Source organism: Helicoverpa zea, chromosome 14 (assembly GCF_022581195.2).
Source record: "Helicoverpa zea isolate HzStark_Cry1AcR chromosome 14, ilHelZeax1.1, whole genome shotgun sequence".
NCBI classification, from domain to species: Eukaryota; Metazoa; Arthropoda; class Insecta; order Lepidoptera; family Noctuidae; genus Helicoverpa; species Helicoverpa zea.
This window is the reverse complement of record NC_061465.1, coordinates 10,617,885-10,636,741: the sequence shown is the minus strand read 5'-3', so window position 1 is coordinate 10,636,741 and position 18,857 is coordinate 10,617,885. Positions and strand designations below refer to the sequence as shown.

The following is an 18,857-nucleotide window of genomic DNA, read 5'->3' as shown; positions in this document are numbered from 1 at the left end:
AATCTTACGGTAACATATATACTTATTTAGGTCCTTTTAATCCGTTTAGTATTGTCTCTCATAACAACCCAGGTCAGAACAGCTCCAAAAAGAACAATGGTGAGCATTGTTGACTTCCGTAAAAGTAGAGTTATTTAAATGGTGAGTATTAATTAAAAAAAGTCTTGTACTCTCTCCCCATGGACCCACAGCGGAAGGGGTCATTTGATAATATCCCATCCCAGAAAAAAAGGATCGCGGCTGCTCTTTCAAACAACCATTACTCATTCTTTGTATTTCCCCAGGATGATGACATGATAATTGCCATAAGTTATGAGCATGGAGAACAAAACGACTAACGGAGATTTCATAACGGAAAATCTCGCCAATATGCGGGTGCGCGGGTGACGATGATCGTTACCGTTTTCGCTCCTATTACCTATTAGTTTTTGTAACACTAAAAATAGTTGACAGATGTCTCAATGAACCCGAACCCCTCGTTAGTTCACTCGCAACTGATCGTTTTGGTCACGCTCACCATACGAATTCAACCTAGAAGAAGGAACCTGACCTACCTGCATTATGCACTCCGCACATCTTTCCTTAGTCCGTGGTTGTCAGATAAAGACGTTTGGAATCATTATTAATACTCTCTGGCGCTTTAGAAATTGATAATGAAGTAAGTATACATACATTAGTAAGTATATAAACATTAGTGTTATTATCCAAGAATGTCATTTTACTACAAACAAGACGCTGATTAACAGCTCATCAGTTACTACTGGTCTCTGATAATTAATTTTGTTCAAGTTCAATATTACTGCAGTGATTTACAAGTGTTTGGGAAGAAAATCTACAGGAATATTAAACGCGAGGAATATTCAGTGAAGGCTAAGATGAGGGGTGAAATTCCACAATGTACGAGATGTTGTTTTTGTTTACCATTACGATATGGATTGCTTGCATGGGGTTATTTTAAAATGGTGAGTAGCCTTAAGTCGCACCTTCTGAAAAGTACTTATCTGAAACGCTTTTCGTGAATTTATTATCAGTACTTTTTAAACGCTCCAAATCAGCCGGTACTTCTTGATGGCTTTGAACTTACTTAAATATTTCATAAATCCATCGATAAATCTCAAATCTTTATGGTCGTCCATTCTAAGACACCAATGTAAGTTCCTATCAGCCAACCTCTCTGTCATATCCAAGCTGTAGTATGTAAGATATAATCAGATAAAGTAGACTATGGTTAGAATTTTAATAGTTCTGACTATGTCTGTATGAAAAGAAGGCTGTTGGCTAAAAAAGTCATGGTAGATGACTACGCCATTGTTCTTGTACTTAAAATAATAAAGAGAACTACGCAGACTAACTTAGATCTACTCCAATCAATTCGTTAGGTTATCGGCATTATCTAATTATTAGTATATTTCCTATTTCAGATAGCAGATGCACTATTAATATCGTTGATGATATACCAAGTAATAAGCTTAATCATGGTATTTTCAGAAAATGAAATAAGTGATGTTTCGATGGTCAAAATACATCTTGCTATAACAAGTGCTATACTTCTAATTTTTGTACCGGATTTTTTGATCACTATAATGTTCATTGTTGGAGGACATAAGGTAAGGTTTGACAGCATATATTCGGTTAAGTATCAAATTAATAGAAAACAAATGCCACTAATTGGCTTCGAATCTGCGCAAATTATGATTGTCATATGCTTAATACAGAAGCATTGGAAAAATATTCCCATGATCTTCTGAGGTTGTTTCCAAACTTTTTGGAACGGTTCAGAGGAACAAACTGGACTCGAGTCAACCGTCCCTCTATTGTTCTGTTACATCCTTTTTATCATCCCACTGCTGGGCACAGGCCTCCTCTCACACGGAGAAGGATTGAGCGTTAATCACCACGCTTGCTCAATGCGGGTTGGTGATTTCAGACTACATAGTCCAGGCTTCCTCAAGATGTTTTTCTTCACCTTTTTATCAGCCATCCCTCCTCTATTGACTTCAATATAAATTTGGTGATTGTAAAATTAATAAGCATCTCTTCTTTTTCAGAGAAAAGTGAAGCCGATTAAAGCATTCTATTACTACAGCATAGGAATATGGATTGTGACGTTGTTCACGATTCTAGTGGGCAGTGTTCGGATAGTCAATTGGGCATCACGAGGAATGACTATCATTTCACTGGAAAGCTTACTTATTACCTTTTCTGTATTTTTCGTAGTTCTAGGTAAGAACAAATTCTATGCGACTGGTACATAAGGAAATGTGTCAAATTTTGGATTCCTTGTTATTTTGGGGTCATCTGGGCATTAGAGGGTGAATTATAAGCGGTTATTTTGCTCATATATTACAAACTTCTTGCTCACATTGCAAAATGAGTCACTATTACATCTAACTCCTCAAGAACAATGAGACTATCTTTAAATTCAGTATTTGGTTCTTCTTGCTACTGAATTGCTTTCCTAAATCTACTCATTCTATTTACACCCATTAGTGATAATGAGATATAATTACCTACTTCTCTAAATGTTTATTTTCCAGTGGTACAATCATACCTGCTTCTGCTTCTGAGAAGTGAGATCATCAAGCTAAGTAACAACTGTGGGTTCGAATTTGTGAACAATGCCGCTGAAGCCGCTTGTACCATGAAATGTGCAGAAGAAGTAGCTATAGGTGAAATGGATCCAGAAGATATTTTAAATGGAAAAGGATTTTGTTAGTTGGAATAGGTAAATAAGTAGTATTATGATTGTAATCATCATGTGTTTAATGGGGATCTGAAATAATGGTATTATGTTTGAAATAAAAACCAATACCACTATTTGATGTATTTTTACTTAGTAAGCCTGGCATTTTACACAATTTTTGTACTACATTTTCATTAATTAAAACCACCTAACATAAAACTTTTTCCAAGTCACACTTTGTTTACCAGGGTTCAAACCCTAAACCTTCGCCTCCAAAATCATCTTCCATCACTTTCGGATTCTGAGCTGTCCCGATATCAAAATCATCGAAAAGATCGTTATTAAAGACATTTTGCCCAAAATTATCCGGTGTAGCTTCTGTTACTTCTACTAATAACTCATCAGTTTCTGACTGAGGTTCATCATCTTCTCTTTCTTTTTCCTCATTTTTTTCTGTATTTATTTTTATCTCACTTTCAATAATACCTTTAATTTCATCTGAATTATCAGTCCTAGCACTTATATCTTTGACTACTACCTCAGCTGTTTGTACCTGGTCCTCTTTTTGATTTCCTTCGTCATTTAAAGCTAATTCAGTTTCCATTATGCACCTGACTTCAGCTGCGCGATTCATAAACATAATTGGACGATCATTTCTTGTTAGCTTTTTGATTTCATTCCATAATAGCAGTAAGGCATACAATTCAAATACTGAAACAAAAGTTACTTTTATTACCTTTAATTATCTTTCCATCATCAGCAGAAGCAAAAAGAAAAGACTTTAGCTGTAATGTCTTTGTTAAAATAAACACAATGAGTGCCAAATCGAGTGTAGATTAAGAATATTGACACATCAGAGGAAAGAACTCTTCATGCCTTGTATATTAGAAGACATGTTGTGATAGACCTGTCGTCGGCAAATGTTATTTTTTATAAAACCTGATGTAAGAAACCAGCCTGGTCCTACTTTGACAAAAAGTTTATTGCTAAAAAAAATGGTTGTTTGTAAAGTAGGTTTACGATCGAGATGTTTACGTGATAACGTCTTATTGGTGATATAAGTTTTTGGGAAGTAAGTAATTAATGAAGATAACAATTTTTTCAAATTTTAAATTACATCTATCGTTTTATTCACACTTTTGATGATAAATTTCGGGTGTAAAAATCTCCATTCGTTTGTATGCCGCTAGAGTGAGAGAGACGGAAGATCGGTCCACTCACTCGAACGCTATGCCAGCCTCCGCTCGTGAGGATTCCGCGTGACAAGTTTCACAGAATGACTGGCAGCGCTCGAGATGAGACGGGAGATCGGTCCGTCTCTCTCTCGTTGTACCTGCTATCGCGCTCGTGAGGTTTTGGTGTGACACAAGTTTCTGAACATGTCACCCGACTAAAACGATTTTAAAGACGTTATCACGTCAAATAAGGTTATGAAATAAGAAAAGCGTACTTACAGATTCTAAGGAAAGGCATAGCCGTCACAGATAGAACCAACTCTATGGAATCTTGTATACCTTGCAATCCCTTAACATCTCGTTTCGCATAGTATAAGTAAATTAAAGAAACAATCGAATACAGAACGACAATTATGTACAGTGAAAGAAATGCTATGTTACAGAAGAGGGATATCTTCAGTAGGTTCACTCTTTTCTGAAACAATCAAGAAAACATATATTACCCGTTTGCCAGCGGTTTCAACCTAAATAGTTGCCCGTATTCGGAGGCCCGCCTGTATTCGGATAAAGCCTTATGTTACTCGAAAAGTGTAGCTTTAAATCAGTGAAATATGTTTTCCAAATCAGTCCAGCAGTTTTGGAGTCTTAAGGGTAGAAACGAGAAAAGGTTCCATCTTTATTATACCTATTAGTATAGATGGCTATAATATTATTCTTTAAGTACTACGGTGATACACGGGCGGACTGGGCGTTTTTCTATTGTTTTTCCTCTTTTCTAGCACAACCATAATGAAAAAGAGGCAGAGTAAATATCTTACCAAATGAGCTGCGAAGATGAATATAATATTGACAACACCGTCGAGTAAGCCCAGTGCAGTATAAATACACATAATAAGAAGAATTTCTCTGGGATATTCTTCGTGTTCCAATAAAACAATCAACGTGGCAATCCTCGCGTATAAAAATAGAATAGTTACACTCTGAAAAATGAAAATAATATTTACTCTCAGACGGATCACACTAAAACTAAAATGAAATATTGTTAAATACATAATTGGGTCATCATCATCATCATCTCAGCCATAGGACGTCCACTGCTGAACACAGGCCTCCCCCTGAGATCTCCATAAATACCTGTTGGAGGCGACCTGCATCCAGCATCTTCCGGCGACCTTTATAAGGTCGTCTGTCCACCTTGTTGGTGGACGTCTGCGCTTGCTAGTCGCATAATTGGGTGCGTAATTTTAAATATTATTTTTGTATGATTCAAAATATGTCATTATTTGTACATCAATGCCTACAGATATTTACGATGCTAAGTGTCATAGTAACTCTGTCTGTCTTTCTGTCTGTCTGTAACGCTTTCACGTCTAAACCACTGAACTGATTTTAATAAAATTTGGTGCATACAGTTAACCTTAAAAAAGAACTTAGGATAGTTTTTATCCCGGACTTTTGAAGAATTCTCTTGGAAACGGGATATAACCGAACTCTACGTGGGCGAAGCCGCGAGTGGAAGCTAGTTTTAAATAAATGAATGTACTTACCAAACTGAAATATCCCCACACAAGCAAACCATATCGTAATGGGAAACAAAAGCAAAACCTCTTCAATTCGGGCAATTCAAAACGCATTGTGATATACTAGATTAAAATAATACCTAATTAAAATATATACTCAAAATGAATATAATTATCACTGTTGTTCTAAAACAGATCCATCCATTCTCGATGGGTGTAATCATCTGCCTAGCCTTTTCCTAGTATTCAATTGATACAATATTTGTTATCATAATACGCTATGTAACTCTATACTGCAAGCAAAGTCAGTCGCTAACCAATTCTAATCAAGTTTAGTATCTAATATTTTAAGCTGATTATTTTGTTTATTTGAATGCTTTAACTGTTGGCCAGCGTTATTGATCATATTGGGTTCAAAGTCATAGGAAAGTTCTTAAGAAAAGTTAGACGTAAGTACATTAGGAAAAAAGAAACATGACCAGGTAAAATCGCAAGTCTCAACTTGTATTAAATACTAGCCGTTTTCCCGCGGTTTCACCCGCGTCCCGTGGGAGCTACTGCCCGCACCGGGATAAAATATAGCCTATGTTACTCGCAGATAATATAGCTTTCTAATGGTGAAAGAATATTTTAAATCGGTCCAGTAGTTTTGTAGTTTATCCATTACAACCAAACAAACAAACAAAGTTTTCCTCTTTATAATTTTAGTATAGATTATAACAATGTGTGTATGCGAATAAATGACTTTCTAACCATCATTTAAGAGTTCATAAGGTCTTAAAATAAAATAGGTCTATGTATTAAACTGATACGAAACTCAGTGCGCGAGTCCAGCTCGGACTTCGCCGAATTATTTCATGAATTATCTCGCTATAATGCGGATGTTTTATTTTTGCGTGCCGTTATATTGTAGATATTACAATAAATTATATTGTTATCAGTATAGGGTATCCCGATTTTTATTCACGTCACACATAGGGGCGTAATTTGATAAACATTACTACTTACTAACTAACAAAAAGTAATTACTGATTTAATAAAATACAACACCATTTTTTATACTCATATATTCACCATAATCACATAGGTATTTTCTAAGAAAAGACAAACAATAATTTTAGGAAGAAGTGTGCCATCCGACATTGGAAATATGGCAAAAGCTGATTTGGCGACGCCACGTGCTTCAAAGAGAGAAACTCAATGATGACCAGTGCCGTGACTAAAATCATTTTTATTCTAATTAAGTATTTATTTAATCATATCAAAGACCCACTCATGTTTAAAAAGAAACGCCTATTTTATTCTAGTACTCCACTCTAAATGCATATCAATGATTTAGCTCATCACTTTACTGGTCCTATTTCAGATTTGTCCTCTATAATTTCAACTAATTTCTCGGTATCTTCTTGGTCATCATCTGCACTATTTTTTTCACGCTCTCCATCATCCATAGTACACTTAGCTTCACCTGCATGGTTCACGAACAAGACTGGTTGATTATTTCTTCTGAGTTTTTTTATCTCACTCCATAAGAGTAACATGCAAAAAGATTGGCTTGCTGAAAAATAATATTATTTATTTAACTGTTTATGTACACAGTTGACGAGACAAGAACAATCAAGTACAAAGGCACTGCTTATTTCTTAAGAAATCTCTTCCATGGGAGAGTATAAAAAAGACTGTTCGTTTTTAAACGAGTCAAAAATCAAACAAGGAAGGTTTTTGTTTGTTTTGGTATTTGGTTGCTTTTTAACTTTCTACAGCCAGATAAAAAGTTGCCTACTGGTTATTCTGATGTATTGTTTAGGCTATATTTTTCTAATGTAAGGGTTTTTCCTAATTCTAATAGTGATTTTTACATCAAAAGCGTCCATACTCATTTTTTTTAACATGACTATTATTATAATCTACTAGCTTCCGGCTAATTCCTGGGCAAAACCGCTCTAGTCATCGGAATGAAAATGAAGGAAATTGCGAAAATATAATCAGTAAAATTATGTTTTTTCAAAATAAGTCAAAAATATTGCGAAAATAAAATTGTAACCACTAGAAACAAGATAGTGCAAACCACACACATACTTATTACATAATTTTTTAGAAAGTTTTTATGTTTTAAGTTTCTTTCGCAAAGTATGTGCCTATTTTGATTTATGTAATTGAATTCGTGTCAAAATTACATAGTGGATAGAAAAAGATGGCCACCACAGACGGGGTAGTGGCGGAAGTGATGGCGGGACGACCTGGAAGCCTAAAACCCTTTTTTTTTTGTTGTCGCTGGGTAAAAAATGCTATTACGCATGCCCTTCCCGTCGGGGGGACGGGAGAGGGGTACGTGGGGCTCCCCGGTACAAACGTTCCCGGTATACCCACTAAAAAGGCCCAGCGGCACTCCGACCTCGCGTGAGTGGAGGGGGTCTGGGAATCTAGGGCGTCCAGTCCCCCACCGGCGATTGGACCCCTAAAACCCTGATTTTCAATCAGTGATTGATGAGAACAATCAAAAGATCGAGAGGTGTGGTGACAAAATGGGGATTCCCGCGCTAACAGGGGGACAATTCAGGCTAAGTAGAAGAAAAAGTACTGAATGGTTATAATAATTAGTAGTTATAGTTAAAAATATATAATAAATTACCACAAAAAATAAAAGAATATGACTTGACCACATTTAAACGAGCACTTAGAGCCCTCTTGGTCAAAAAATGTTACTACACAGTTAATGATTTTTTAAATGACAATAACTTAGAAACATACACACTGTTCTCCTAGTATTCTTATGTTTTAAATTTTTAGTTATATTGTGATGTGAATATTTTTATTTTTCTATCGTAACTTTGACATTGTTAATAATTTTGTTTGTTAAAAATGCATTTTATTTGATTTTGTTGATACATGAAAATTAATGTAAGTATGACATACTGATATTACATTCATACGCCTTCTGAGGCAGATTTTGGTGGACCTAATTTTATTAAAATTGTGAACATATTTAATACCCAAAATGTATATGAATAAATAAATTGATTTGATTTGATAGTTACTTACCAATAATAAGGCCGGATTTAGTAACTTCAACAAAAGCCTTCCAGGCATAAGGCTTGACAGTATGCCATCCTAATTGTGCGGTAGCACCACTGAACACGTATGAAACGTAGCCTACTATATACAAGAAGTATAACACTGCTAACACTCCTAGAGCGGAGTTCCCGTATAAGAAATACTTCAATAGTTTCTCCTTTTTCTGAAAAAGAATAAAGTATATTAGAATAATTAAGTATATAAACACAAATTACTCCATCATCTCCCGATACTTTTTCCAACTTATTGGGGTCAGCTTCCAGTCTAATGGGATGCAGTTGAGTGTCAGTGTTTTACAAGGAGCGATTGCCTATCAGACCTCCTCAACCCAGTTACCCGGGCAACCCAATACCCCTTCGTAAGACTGGTGTCAGACTTATTGGCTTCTGACAACCCGTAACGACTGCCAAGGATGTTCAATGACAGCCGTTCTAAGTAGCAAACACATAAACTGTTCAGCTTTTTTATACTAATATAGATTTTTATAAGTACATTATGGATTTTTCAGTCAATCTATTTAGATAGAGAAGTAAAGATTTCATAAAAAAAAGTATTTAAGAGGTAAATACTTACGGTAATAGTAGCGAATACGAACAAAGCATTAAGTAGAAAATCTATTATTGATAGCGCTAGGAAAATGCTTTCTAGTAGAATGTCATCTTCATAATTCATATGGTTCACAATGCTATTTATTTTGATTACTCTGAAGATGTTATAGTAAACTGTGGTAATCTAAAAAAATAAAATTAAATTCAGTACATATCGAAGAGCATGTAATACTGTCTTTGGGTAACTGAGTAATAATTATCATAAGGATAAATCCAATTACCACCGGTACCTTGAACCCTGTGCCCGATATCGGTGGCAACCTTTTTTTTAATATTTTATATGTTTTTTTCTATTTTTATATTAAAAAATGTAAAATATATGTTTAAAAATAAATATATGAAAAAATCCAATTAAAATATAATTGAATTCAGAAGTCGAGCTACGAGCTACACAGGTGCTACGCAGATACTAGGACGGTACTACACAGGTGCTACGAATTATTAAGATATGGTGTCATCTCAAAAGAGGTTAGACATACCTTTGTTATAAACGTTTTTTAATACCACTATGAAAGTTTGATTTTGCTAGAATTAATAATGAGGACAGTTTTCCCACAGTCTACGTCAAAAAAATAGATAAACATTTCCGTTTACATTTCACCTATTACATTTCAAATGGCTTAAAAGTGTTAACGGAACAAATACACACAAATTTCCAGTTACAAGTAGCAGTTTCCCATGATGAGTTATTTTTTTTGCCTTTTATGGTCAAGAAAATACTGTTTTTACTTACCAAATTAATAATACCCCAAACAAGCAAGCCATATCTGAGTGGAAAACAAAAACAACATCTTTTGAACTCAGGCACTTCACAACGCATTGTTATTAAATATAAAAAAAAACTTCACTAGATATATCACTTTAACTAAAACCACTTGATAATCGGTTTGCCGACGACATCGTAGTCATGGCAAAGTCGATGGAGGAACTCAGTATGATGCTCGAGGGCCTCGACCGAGTTTCACAACGGGTGGGCCTGAAAATGAACATGGACAAGACGAAAATTATGTCAAATGTCCATGTTCAGCCCACCCCAGTCTCTGTTGGAAGCTCGGTACTCGAAGTTGTTGACTCATATATCTACCTAGGACAAGTAGTTCAATTAGGTAGGTCCAACTTCGAGAAAGAGGTCAACCGCCGAATCCAACTCGGCTGGGCAGCGTTCGGGAAACTACGCAATGTCTTTTCGTCCGACATACCTCAGTGCCTCAAGACGAAAGTCTTCAACCAATGTGTGTTACCAGTGATGACTTACGGCACCGAAACGTGGTCTCTCACTATCGGCCTCATCTCAAAGCTCAAAGTCGCTCAACGAGCTATGGAGAGGGCTATGCTCGGAGTTTCTCTACGTGATCGAATCCGAAACGAGGAGATCCGTAGACGAACCAAAGTCACCGATATAGCCCACCGGATTAGCAAGTTGAAGTGGCAATGGGCAGGCCATATTGCTCGCAGAGCAGATGGCAGATGGGGCCGAAAAGTGCTGGAGTGGAGACCACGGACTAGCAAGCGCAGCGTAGGACGTCCACCAACGAGGTGGACAGACGACCTTATAAAGGTCGCCGGAAGACGCTGGATGCAGGTCGCTTCCAACAGGTATCTGTGGAGATCAAAGGGGGAGGCCTATGTTCAGCAGTGGACGTCCTATGGCTGAGATGATGATGATGATGACTTGATAATCCGACAACAAATAATAATAATTTGGTTTAAAACTAGATTCATTTAGCTGGTATATACAATAACGGTTGCCGATCTCGTCCCAAATTGCATTGAAATAAAATGACGCCTACTCAAAATTAGTGACCAATGCATGACTAATATGATAAGAAAGGGAAAAACTTTATAAATAAATTGTTGGTTTTTAGGGTTACTAAACGTTTTCTGGGTTCTGTAAATGACAATGTCTCTCTTTTGTTTTACATAATTTTCATGTTTTTTTGGTGTAGGATTTTCCTTTATAAGATTATTACGAATATAGCATTACTCTAAATGAATTTCTTGACTATCATTAATCCTCATTAATGTTATAATAAGTTTGTTTGTTTATTCGTTATGCTTTGAAGTCGAAAGTATTTAACTAATATAGAAGAAAATGCCGCAGAGATAGTTTAGAGACCGGGTCTTAAAATACAACTCTAACTCTGTTTATTTTATACAATGTACACACTATACATATATACAAACTTAAACTACTTATCTTTATACAAAACTAAAAATATTTTTTTTTTAGTTGAGAAGAAACTCCAAAGAAGGGGATTTTTATTTATCATTTTAGTAGGCACTCTTCATACACGAACTCGTGTAAGTACATGAATAAAATTACGGATAAAAGGTCACTCACTATAAACATGGACGATACTTTAATAAGTAGTTGTAATTTTAACATTATCGAAGTAAACGCGTACTTATTAAGTTGTGTAGAACTGTCATTCAATTCTTCTTATAAAATATTTAATATTCCATTGAAGATTTATAGATATATAAAAGATCTAGTGTATATTATAGTCAAGAGTGAAGTGGTATTAATTAGAAAGTTAGACATACTAAACAAAACATAAGATGAATAAAGAAAGCGAAGTAAATAACAAAGGCTGTTGCCTCTGTTGGCCACTACGATGCAGTTTGCTTACGTGGGCATACTTTAAGTTGGTAAGTTTAACTTTGTGTGATTAATTAGCTCAATTAGATCATCGTCATCTGAATTTCATCAATAGTGAGTCACTGTCTTTTGACATATCAACAGTTCCTTAAGTTTGCACTTTTTATTATCTATCGGTGGTCCAAAACCAATGATGCTAATTTTATTCTTAAACTTAAATAACCCAAGCCTTTAACTACCCCTGAATTGGGAGAGAAATGGTTAGATATCTTTAGATTTTCATTACATGCATAGATTTTCATTGCATTTCAATTCACGCATGCCAAACGCGGTGCATTTGGGTAAATCCCCCCAGGTTGAGGGAGCCAGCAGTCCAGCAGAAGACGTTTTTAGGCTGTGATTAATAAGAAATTTTACTTACCTAGTTAAGTTGGCGCGAACATTAGACACAGATATTTGTAATTTTCAGCGCAGCTATTTGAATTAGTGTTAATTACATAAACTAATGAGTTGAATGAGTACACTGGTATCAGTATTTTAGTTGAAGCGACGTAATCTGACCTCTGCAGCCCATTTTATCTGGGGAATATCAACATATTTAGGTAAAAATTGTTTCAGCTTTTGAGCTAACTTTTTACCCTATTTTAACGTTCATTTTTCTTTGAGGAAAAGTCAAGAGAGTGCCGTCTTGACCCTATCTTGTCTTAGATAAATGTGCCATCTAACACTGAAAGCAATTTTCGAATCTTCCCGTAGTTTATGAGATTATATTGTTCAAGCAAACTCTTCAGCTTTACAATATTAGTTTAGATATATTACAGATACTACCTCCTTGAGAATCATTTTCATATTACAATATTCATTTTCTATGTTTCAGGTATCTTCAGCAGTATTCATAACGGTGATATCATACGCCCTGCTACACACATTAGTTATGTACAAATTGTATGGCAAAAAGCAATCTCAAATACGGGTCGATGCAGAAATCGCAATAACAATCATTGCACTATCTCTATTTGTTGCTGATTTCCTAGTGACTGTAATATTTGTTGTGGGAAGACACCGTAATATGGTAAGGTTTCTTATCAGAATCATTAAACATAACATACATCTGTGCTAGCCTCCTCAGCACCCATTGAGTAAGCCATATTTTGCCCAACACTGAAAATCTCAGTTTTCAATAACAATGTTTCGCATGCCGTCTGTTTAATCCCTGAAAGGCTACCCTCCATTCCTCATGGTGCAAACCTTGACCCTGAAAATATGACACGACATCTGTGAGAAACCAAGTTTTATACACCGTATGCTTACCTTATTTGCTTCTATTTCCAGAAACAAATGAGGCGGTTAAAGCCGTTCTATTACTGCAGCATAGTGACGTGGATACTAGCCATGTTACTGACTGCGATGGCAGTCAGTCTGTCCATTGAGAGCCTGTTCGCGAAGTATATGACGTTCCCTTCCTCGGTGGTCAATATTATAAACTTCGTCAGTTATTTTGTTACTATCGGTAAGTTTACAGTAACATCTTTTATATTCAAAGTATATAAATACTTCTAAAAAGTAGTAATACTCCAGAAATACATGAATGGTTTGATCAATCATGGTGCAACAGTACTAGTATGTGACAGAGACGATCATTGCCTCAGAAAGGACCCTTATATAGAGCTGGTTGTTGGACAAGCTGAGGCGAAAGAAATAGAACAGATTTCATCAATCTTGATAGAATTTGCACTAACATCGTTGTTAAAGACCCTACTAAAGACCTACCACCAAAATAAAATTTTGAATACAACTCATATAAAAATATACTTACGAATCTCCATCATTGTATGAGGCATCAAAAGTACTCTGTAGCAAACAATATAAATATCAATATAATCTGTATAAATATCTTAAATAACTTTTCCAGTTGTCCAAACCTACTTCCTACTGCTACTAAGGAACGAAATCATCAAATTAATAAAGAACAACGAAGTCAGGTTCCTGAACAATGAGGCTGATGCATCCTGTACTGTAAGGCATGACACTGTAGATAAAGGGGCGTCTGATGGTGATACCGACACTGAAGAAGTTTGAAGAATAGTTGAATATAAAGACTTGATTCTTATGAAGGCATTTTATTTGTTTATATGTGAAGCCACTTTACGATTAATGAATTTTCACTGTTTCACCCACGTCTCGAAAGAACTACTTCCCAGACTACTACAAGGATAAAAATAAACTTAAGTATACGTAATTATTATATAGGTACAAGCTAAGTATATTACTGCAAAACCCATCAAATGTCCATCCATTAGTTAGTTACAAAAAAAATTTACTCAATTTTTTTTTCAACTACTGCTACAACTATTTTTACTACTACTAAAATTATTTTTGAAAAGGAAGCGTACGACTTTTGAAAAAGATAGTGACTAATAAAATATTTGTGAGATCTGTTGTAGTATTTAGTCACGATTTTAAACTCGCAGTTGCAGAGTCCATTTATTATTGGAAAGTGTTCATAAAAAGAAACTATGTGTAGGCTAATAATAGTTTTATTTAATTACATAATATTTCTAATATCACATTTCATGTTTCTTATTTTTTCTTTCTTCATTAAATACTACTAAACAATAGTGCAGAATAGGTTTTATACAGAGTTTACAACTATGTCATACCATGTGGAAAAACAAAAGAAGATTAAAAAATAATTTAATATTATGAATACGAGTCATACAATACAATTTACATCATGTATTGTTTCTATATTTCTAAACAATCATATTTCCATTTTTCTGAAGGTTTGGTTGCTCAGTATCTTCATCATCACCCTTAAAATGGAGTTCCACTTGTGCAGCATTGTTGACAAACCTGAACTCACAGTTATTTGACAGTTTCACTATCTCACTCCTTACCAGCAGAATAACATAGGACTGGATCACTGTAAGAGAAAAATTACTATAGTCAAGTTATGTTTATGTTATGGACCAAGTGATAAATTGGGCAGTATACATAATGCCCGGTCATTATGAAAAATGCCTAATATGAGAGTGCAATTTGATAACAATTATTTAAATAATCAAATTGACCGGGCGCTATACATATTGCCCGTGATCGTTTGGGCAAAGTAGTACAAACATATTTAATTTCAATTTTTTTTATTGTTATTGCCATTTAATTTAAAATAAACTAAGTATCAAACGCTATGCTAGGACAAGTAGTCCAATTAGGCAGGTCCAACTTCGAGAAAGAGGTCAACCGCCGAATCCAACTCGGCTGGACAGAGTTCGGGAAACTACGCAATGTCTTTTCGTCCGACATGAGGTATGTGCCTCAAGACGAAAGTCTTCAACCAATGTGTGCTACCAGTGATGACTTACGGCACCGAAACGTGGTCTCTCACTATCGGCCTCATCTCAAAGCTCAAAGTCGCTCAACGAGCTATGGAGAGGGCTATGCTCGGTGTTTCTCTACGTGATCGAATCCGAAATGAGGAGATCCGTAGACGAACTAAAGTCACCGATATAGCCCACCGGATTAGCAAGTTGAAGTGGCAATGGGCAGGCCATATTGCTCGCAGAGCAGATGGCCGTTGGGGTCGTAAAGTGCTGGAGTGGAGACCACGGACTAGCAAGCGCAGCGTAGGACGTCCACCAACGAGGTGGACAGACGACCTTATAAAGGTCGCCGGAAGACGCTGGATGCAGGTCGCCTCCAACAGGTATCTGTGGAGATCTAAGGGGGAAGCCTATGTTCAGCAGTGGACGTCCTATGCCTGAGATGATGAAATATCAAACCACTTAAATAATCAGTCTCATGATTTGGATTAATTATGAAGGACTTCTGCCTTAAAAATTTACTAGTTCTTGCATTTAAAAGTTAAGGAAAGTCATATTAAAAATATAACAAAAAATATTATTAAAAAAACAAAAATTTTACAACAAATTTTGTTTTATAGAAATTACTTATTATTACAAAACAAAATAAACTAAAGTTTAAGCAATAGACTTATTATTTGGCATAATTAATATCTTCTCTTAATAAAAGTCAAAGGAAAATATCACCGCGTAAAATATAGCTTTTTTATCAAATTGCCCAACTGTCATGTAGCAATATAATAATGCCCGTGCAATGTGATAAATAATGAAGTTAAGATAGTTATTAATCATGTGGCCCGATAAAGCTAGACATTATTCATAATGCTCGGGCATTATTTATAATGCCCGAATTAATCACATGGTCCATAACATTTATACAATTGATAAGAATATATGCTTTAATTATTTATAGTTCCATATAGATTAAAACATTTGATATAGGTACCTACAATAGCTTTCTTATTATAAAAATAAAATAAATGAAACCACAAAGGGAAGGGCCAGAAACACCTATCTTGGCAGTTCAAATACGATTTATTTCATAATTGGTGATTAACTTCCCCGACAACATAAACGACAGTTTTGTCAAAACAACTGTTTACTTTAAACGGTGAACAGGAAAATTTATAGTTGATATCAGAAAGATCAGAAAGTGTCCGTTTATGTTGACGGAAAACTTGGACCTGCATCTATCCAATATTTTGAAAGCGAAAAACAAATGAAGATCTACTTGTAAACATCTATTCTAATGTGTACACCTATAATAGGCATGGCAAACCAGAATTTTATAATACGTTAATAATTATATTATAACTTATCTTTTATATATTTTATTGTTTTAAATACTGTTAGTGTGCCAATAAAGAAATACTTACTGACTTGGAAAACGAAGCTAGTCAGGTCCAGTATCAGGAACCTAACATATCTATGGTATGTGGCTGTTCTCAATTGGTCCACCGTTTGCACAGTCAGCGTCATGACAAGCAACATCATCAGACACCACAAGAATATAGAGTAGATGTAAAACGCTTTTAATATCTGCAGGTTTTTCTGTAAAAGATAAGTTGCATTTAATATTATAAAATTCTTCTATATGAAGAGTAGGGGATAACGTATTGCCCGGGTAACTGGGTTGACGAGGTCTGAAAGTCACTCCAAAGAAGAGTATGGGATATCGTATTTCCAGTGTAACTGGGTTGAGGAGGTCGATAGGCAGTCGCTCCATACACGACACTAACTAGCTGCAATCGTAAAATGGCAACTAACCCCAACATAGTTGGGAAATGGCTTCGTAGACAATGAAAAGTTTATTATATTTGGACTTCATTCTTTTACAATAGGGTTTGACTAATTAATCAAATCATTGTGCCCCCACTAGAAACAGGGCGTTTTCAAAAGTACTGTCTAGCCCGACAAAACCTTCTTTCATTATAACAAATTCTTTAAATAATATTTTTTTTCTACTAACCAAATGTCCTCCAACGACAAACATAGAAGTCAACACAATATCAGTGAAGAGGATGAACATCACTACTCCCATTACTTTCAGATATCTTACTTTGTCATTATTTATAAATTCTATGAAATTGATCGTGAGGCTAGTAAAAAAGGCACCGGTTACAATCTGAAATAGAAAATATACATTAATTAGTATTCATGAAAGAAAAAGTTCACCATAAAATAGTATAAGACACTGTGTATAAAATAGTGATATTATATTACTGGTTCCCAAGCTTTTTTGATGTGTCTTAATCTCATCATTGAGGAGTAGGTAAAGGGGTAAATTACTTCTTAATGAGAATAATGAAATCAATATTTTAAGAAAGACAAGAAAGTACGAAGCTGCATGAAAGTAAGAGAGGAAGTAGATTTGAAAATAAAGAGTTAAAAGACTCTTTTCGAAAAAAAAAGTGAAGGAAAAGTAAGTAGGTAAGTAAGGCTCGTTTCAAAAATTTATAATATGTACTAAAACTTACCAATCTGAAATAAGCCCACGCAAGCAAGCCATGTCGCAAAGGAAAACAGATACAACATCTTGTCAACACTGGTATTTCTCCGTGCATTTTGAAATACAAACGTCTCTTAAAACCAACTTCGAAAAAAGGTCTGTCCTAATTTTCAGGTTTTAAAACTAAAGAGTTTCACAGTATATATAAATTACTTAATAATGTGTTATATACTAGTGTTATTAGTACCAACAGTCAAGTAGATAATAATTAGTTTCGTGCGCGCATCAATGTTTTATATCCTTGTTAGCTCGCGTTATCATTAGCAATAACAAAAATAATTAGATAGTATCAAATTAAAATACGCAATCGTATGTGGGCCTTTTATTTGCAAACATATTTTTAAATAATGTATGCTTATCATACTTTGAAAATACCCTGGTATTTTGAAATACGTAGTAGATAGTAGTCAAAACAGTATGAATTGGTTAATTTGGTAAGATTTGAGAACTACGTCAAATTGTAGGTATGTCTCAGCTGTCATTTGGTCGTTACAGGTAGTCAGAAGCCAGGAAATCTGAATACCAGTTTTATTAAAGTGCTTGCTTACTTTGGTGAGCTTAGTTTCGGAAATAATGAGACCAAAAATAAAACAGTCACTTTTTCTTATTTTGTATAGAACCGGTTCTCCAACCCTACATACGGAAATACATACTTGTATGTATTTATAAGAATAAGAGTAAGAATCTGTATTTGCAGAGACACGGTATTAGGTACAGGTGTTTTGGTAAATTACATAACGTACATGCATATCTCACCGGTGTCTCAATCGGTACGCAAATTTCGAGTAGACACTGGTACATACTACATTGACATAAATAAAAAATGTAAATATCTAGATTTAATATTATATGAATGAAAAAAAAAAAAAAATAATAAAAAATAAAAAAAAAATATTATAGTATCATACACATACAAAAGTGTTATTTCAGACAATTCAATAAAATATGTATAATGTTATGTTGCTGGAGGGTTAGTTTCATCTTTTCTTCTTTCCAGCAAAAACACTATTTAAAAAATATCCTAGTATCTCATATTTTTACTATTAAGTGACTTTATTATTTTTCTGTTCCAAATCGTCTTCAATATTGTTATTTCCACTGTTGTTCATGGTGTTATCTCCATCTGTTTCGTACTACATCTCAAGTTGTGCTACACTGTTAACAAACCCAAGACCGCAGTTGTTCCTTAGTTTTACTATCTCACTTCTTATTAGAAGAATAATGTAATATTGTATCACTGAAAAAAATGAAACTATTTTGACTAAAATAACCTGATCATAAAAAAGTTCTAATTTGCAAACGCACAGGTTTAAGACTATGAGTTAATCT

The 18,857-nt window shown here is 34.9% G+C and overlaps 5 protein-coding genes across 5 annotated transcripts; 2 read left to right on the top strand and 3 right to left on the bottom strand.

The window, feature by feature from the left end:
* The first annotated feature begins 738 nt into the window (after positions 1-738).
* Positions 739-2,817, top strand: LOC124636353. The gene is made up of 4 exons (XM_047172419.1): positions 739-962; positions 1,422-1,607; positions 2,049-2,223; positions 2,538-2,817. Exons 1-4 carry the CDS (start codon positions 876-878, stop codon positions 2,714-2,716), a joined length of 627 nt encoding a protein of 208 aa, XP_047028375.1. The 5' UTR covers positions 739-875; the 3' UTR covers positions 2,717-2,817.
* LOC124636680 lies at positions 2,816-5,437 on the bottom strand. Its single transcript, XM_047172842.1, has 4 exons — positions 5,406-5,437; positions 4,677-4,809; positions 4,138-4,333; positions 2,816-3,394 (listed from the first exon to the last, which is right to left on the bottom strand). The coding sequence occupies exons 1-4, from the start codon at positions 5,435-5,437 to the stop codon at positions 2,925-2,927; spliced, it is 831 nt and encodes a 276-aa protein (XP_047028798.1). The 3' UTR covers positions 2,816-2,924.
* A 1,215-nt stretch (positions 5,438-6,652) lies between these two features.
* Positions 6,653-9,881, bottom strand: LOC124636467. Its single transcript, XM_047172566.1, has 4 exons — positions 9,795-9,881; positions 9,027-9,185; positions 8,421-8,616; positions 6,653-6,936 (listed from the first exon to the last, which is right to left on the bottom strand). The coding sequence occupies exons 1-4, from the start codon at positions 9,879-9,881 to the stop codon at positions 6,722-6,724; spliced, it is 657 nt and encodes a 218-aa protein (XP_047028522.1). The 3' UTR covers positions 6,653-6,721.
* A 1,576-nt stretch (positions 9,882-11,457) lies between these two features.
* On the top strand, positions 11,458-13,770 carry LOC124636605. The gene is made up of 4 exons (XM_047172767.1): positions 11,458-11,710; positions 12,538-12,732; positions 12,993-13,170; positions 13,573-13,770. Exons 1-4 carry the CDS (start codon positions 11,621-11,623, stop codon positions 13,737-13,739), a joined length of 630 nt encoding a protein of 209 aa, XP_047028723.1. The 5' UTR covers positions 11,458-11,620; the 3' UTR covers positions 13,740-13,770.
* A 411-nt stretch (positions 13,771-14,181) lies between these two features.
* On the bottom strand, positions 14,182-17,805 carry LOC124636606. Its single transcript, XM_047172768.1, has 4 exons — positions 17,497-17,805; positions 16,989-17,144; positions 16,396-16,570; positions 14,182-14,583 (listed from the first exon to the last, which is right to left on the bottom strand). The coding sequence occupies exons 1-4, from the start codon at positions 17,581-17,583 to the stop codon at positions 14,414-14,416; spliced, it is 588 nt and encodes a 195-aa protein (XP_047028724.1). The 5' UTR covers positions 17,584-17,805; the 3' UTR covers positions 14,182-14,413.
* Between the last annotated feature and the right edge of the window lie 1,052 nt (positions 17,806-18,857).

Bases quoted from the DNA above. Each gene is read 5' to 3' on its own strand.
- LOC124636606 (XM_047172768.1), bottom strand. From the start codon at position 17,583: ATGCACGGAGAAATACCAGTGTTGACAAGATGTTGTATCTGTTTTCCT. The intron at 17,145-17,496 runs GTAAGTTTTAGT...TTTCTATTTCAG, and splicing joins CGTGGGCTTATTTCAGATTG to ATTGTAACCGGTGCCTTTTT. The intron at 14,584-16,395 runs GTAAGTATTTCT...TTTCTCTTACAG, and splicing joins TAGCTTCGTTTTCCAAGTCA to TGATCCAGTCCTATGTTATT.
- LOC124636680 (XM_047172842.1), bottom strand. From the start codon at position 5,437: ATGGTTTGCTTGTGTGGGGATATTTCAGTTTG. The intron at 4,810-5,405 runs GTAAGTACATTC...TTTATACGCGAG, and splicing joins TGTGGGGATATTTCAGTTTG to GATTGCCACGTTGATTGTTT. The intron at 4,334-4,676 runs GTAAGATATTTA...TGATTGTTTCAG, and splicing joins TCATCTTCGCAGCTCATTTG to AAAAGAGTGAACCTACTGAA.
- LOC124636353 (XM_047172419.1), top strand. From the start codon at position 876: ATGAGGGGTGAAATTCCACAATGTACGAGATGTTGTTTTTGTTTACCA. The intron at 963-1,421 runs GTGAGTAGCCTT...TTCCTATTTCAG, and splicing joins CATGGGGTTATTTTAAAATG to ATAGCAGATGCACTATTAAT. The intron at 2,224-2,537 runs GTAAGAACAAAT...TTTATTTTCCAG, and splicing joins TGTATTTTTCGTAGTTCTAG to TGGTACAATCATACCTGCTT.
- LOC124636605 (XM_047172767.1), top strand. From the start codon at position 11,621: ATGAATAAAGAAAGCGAAGTAAATAACAAAGGCTGTTGCCTCTGTTGG. The intron at 11,711-12,537 runs GTAAGTTTAACT...TCTATGTTTCAG, and splicing joins CGTGGGCATACTTTAAGTTG to GTATCTTCAGCAGTATTCAT. The intron at 13,171-13,572 runs GTAAGTTTACAG...TAACTTTTCCAG, and splicing joins CAGTTATTTTGTTACTATCG to TTGTCCAAACCTACTTCCTA.
- LOC124636467 (XM_047172566.1), bottom strand. From the start codon at position 9,881: ATGCGTTGTGAAGTGCCTGAGTTCAAAAGATGTTGTTTTTGTTTTCCA. The intron at 9,186-9,794 runs GTAAGTAAAAAC...TTATTTTTTTAG, and splicing joins TTTGGGGTATTATTAATTTG to ATTACCACAGTTTACTATAA. The intron at 6,937-8,420 runs GTAAGTAACTAT...ATTATTTTTCAG, and splicing joins TAAATCCGGCCTTATTATTG to CAAGCCAATCTTTTTGCATG.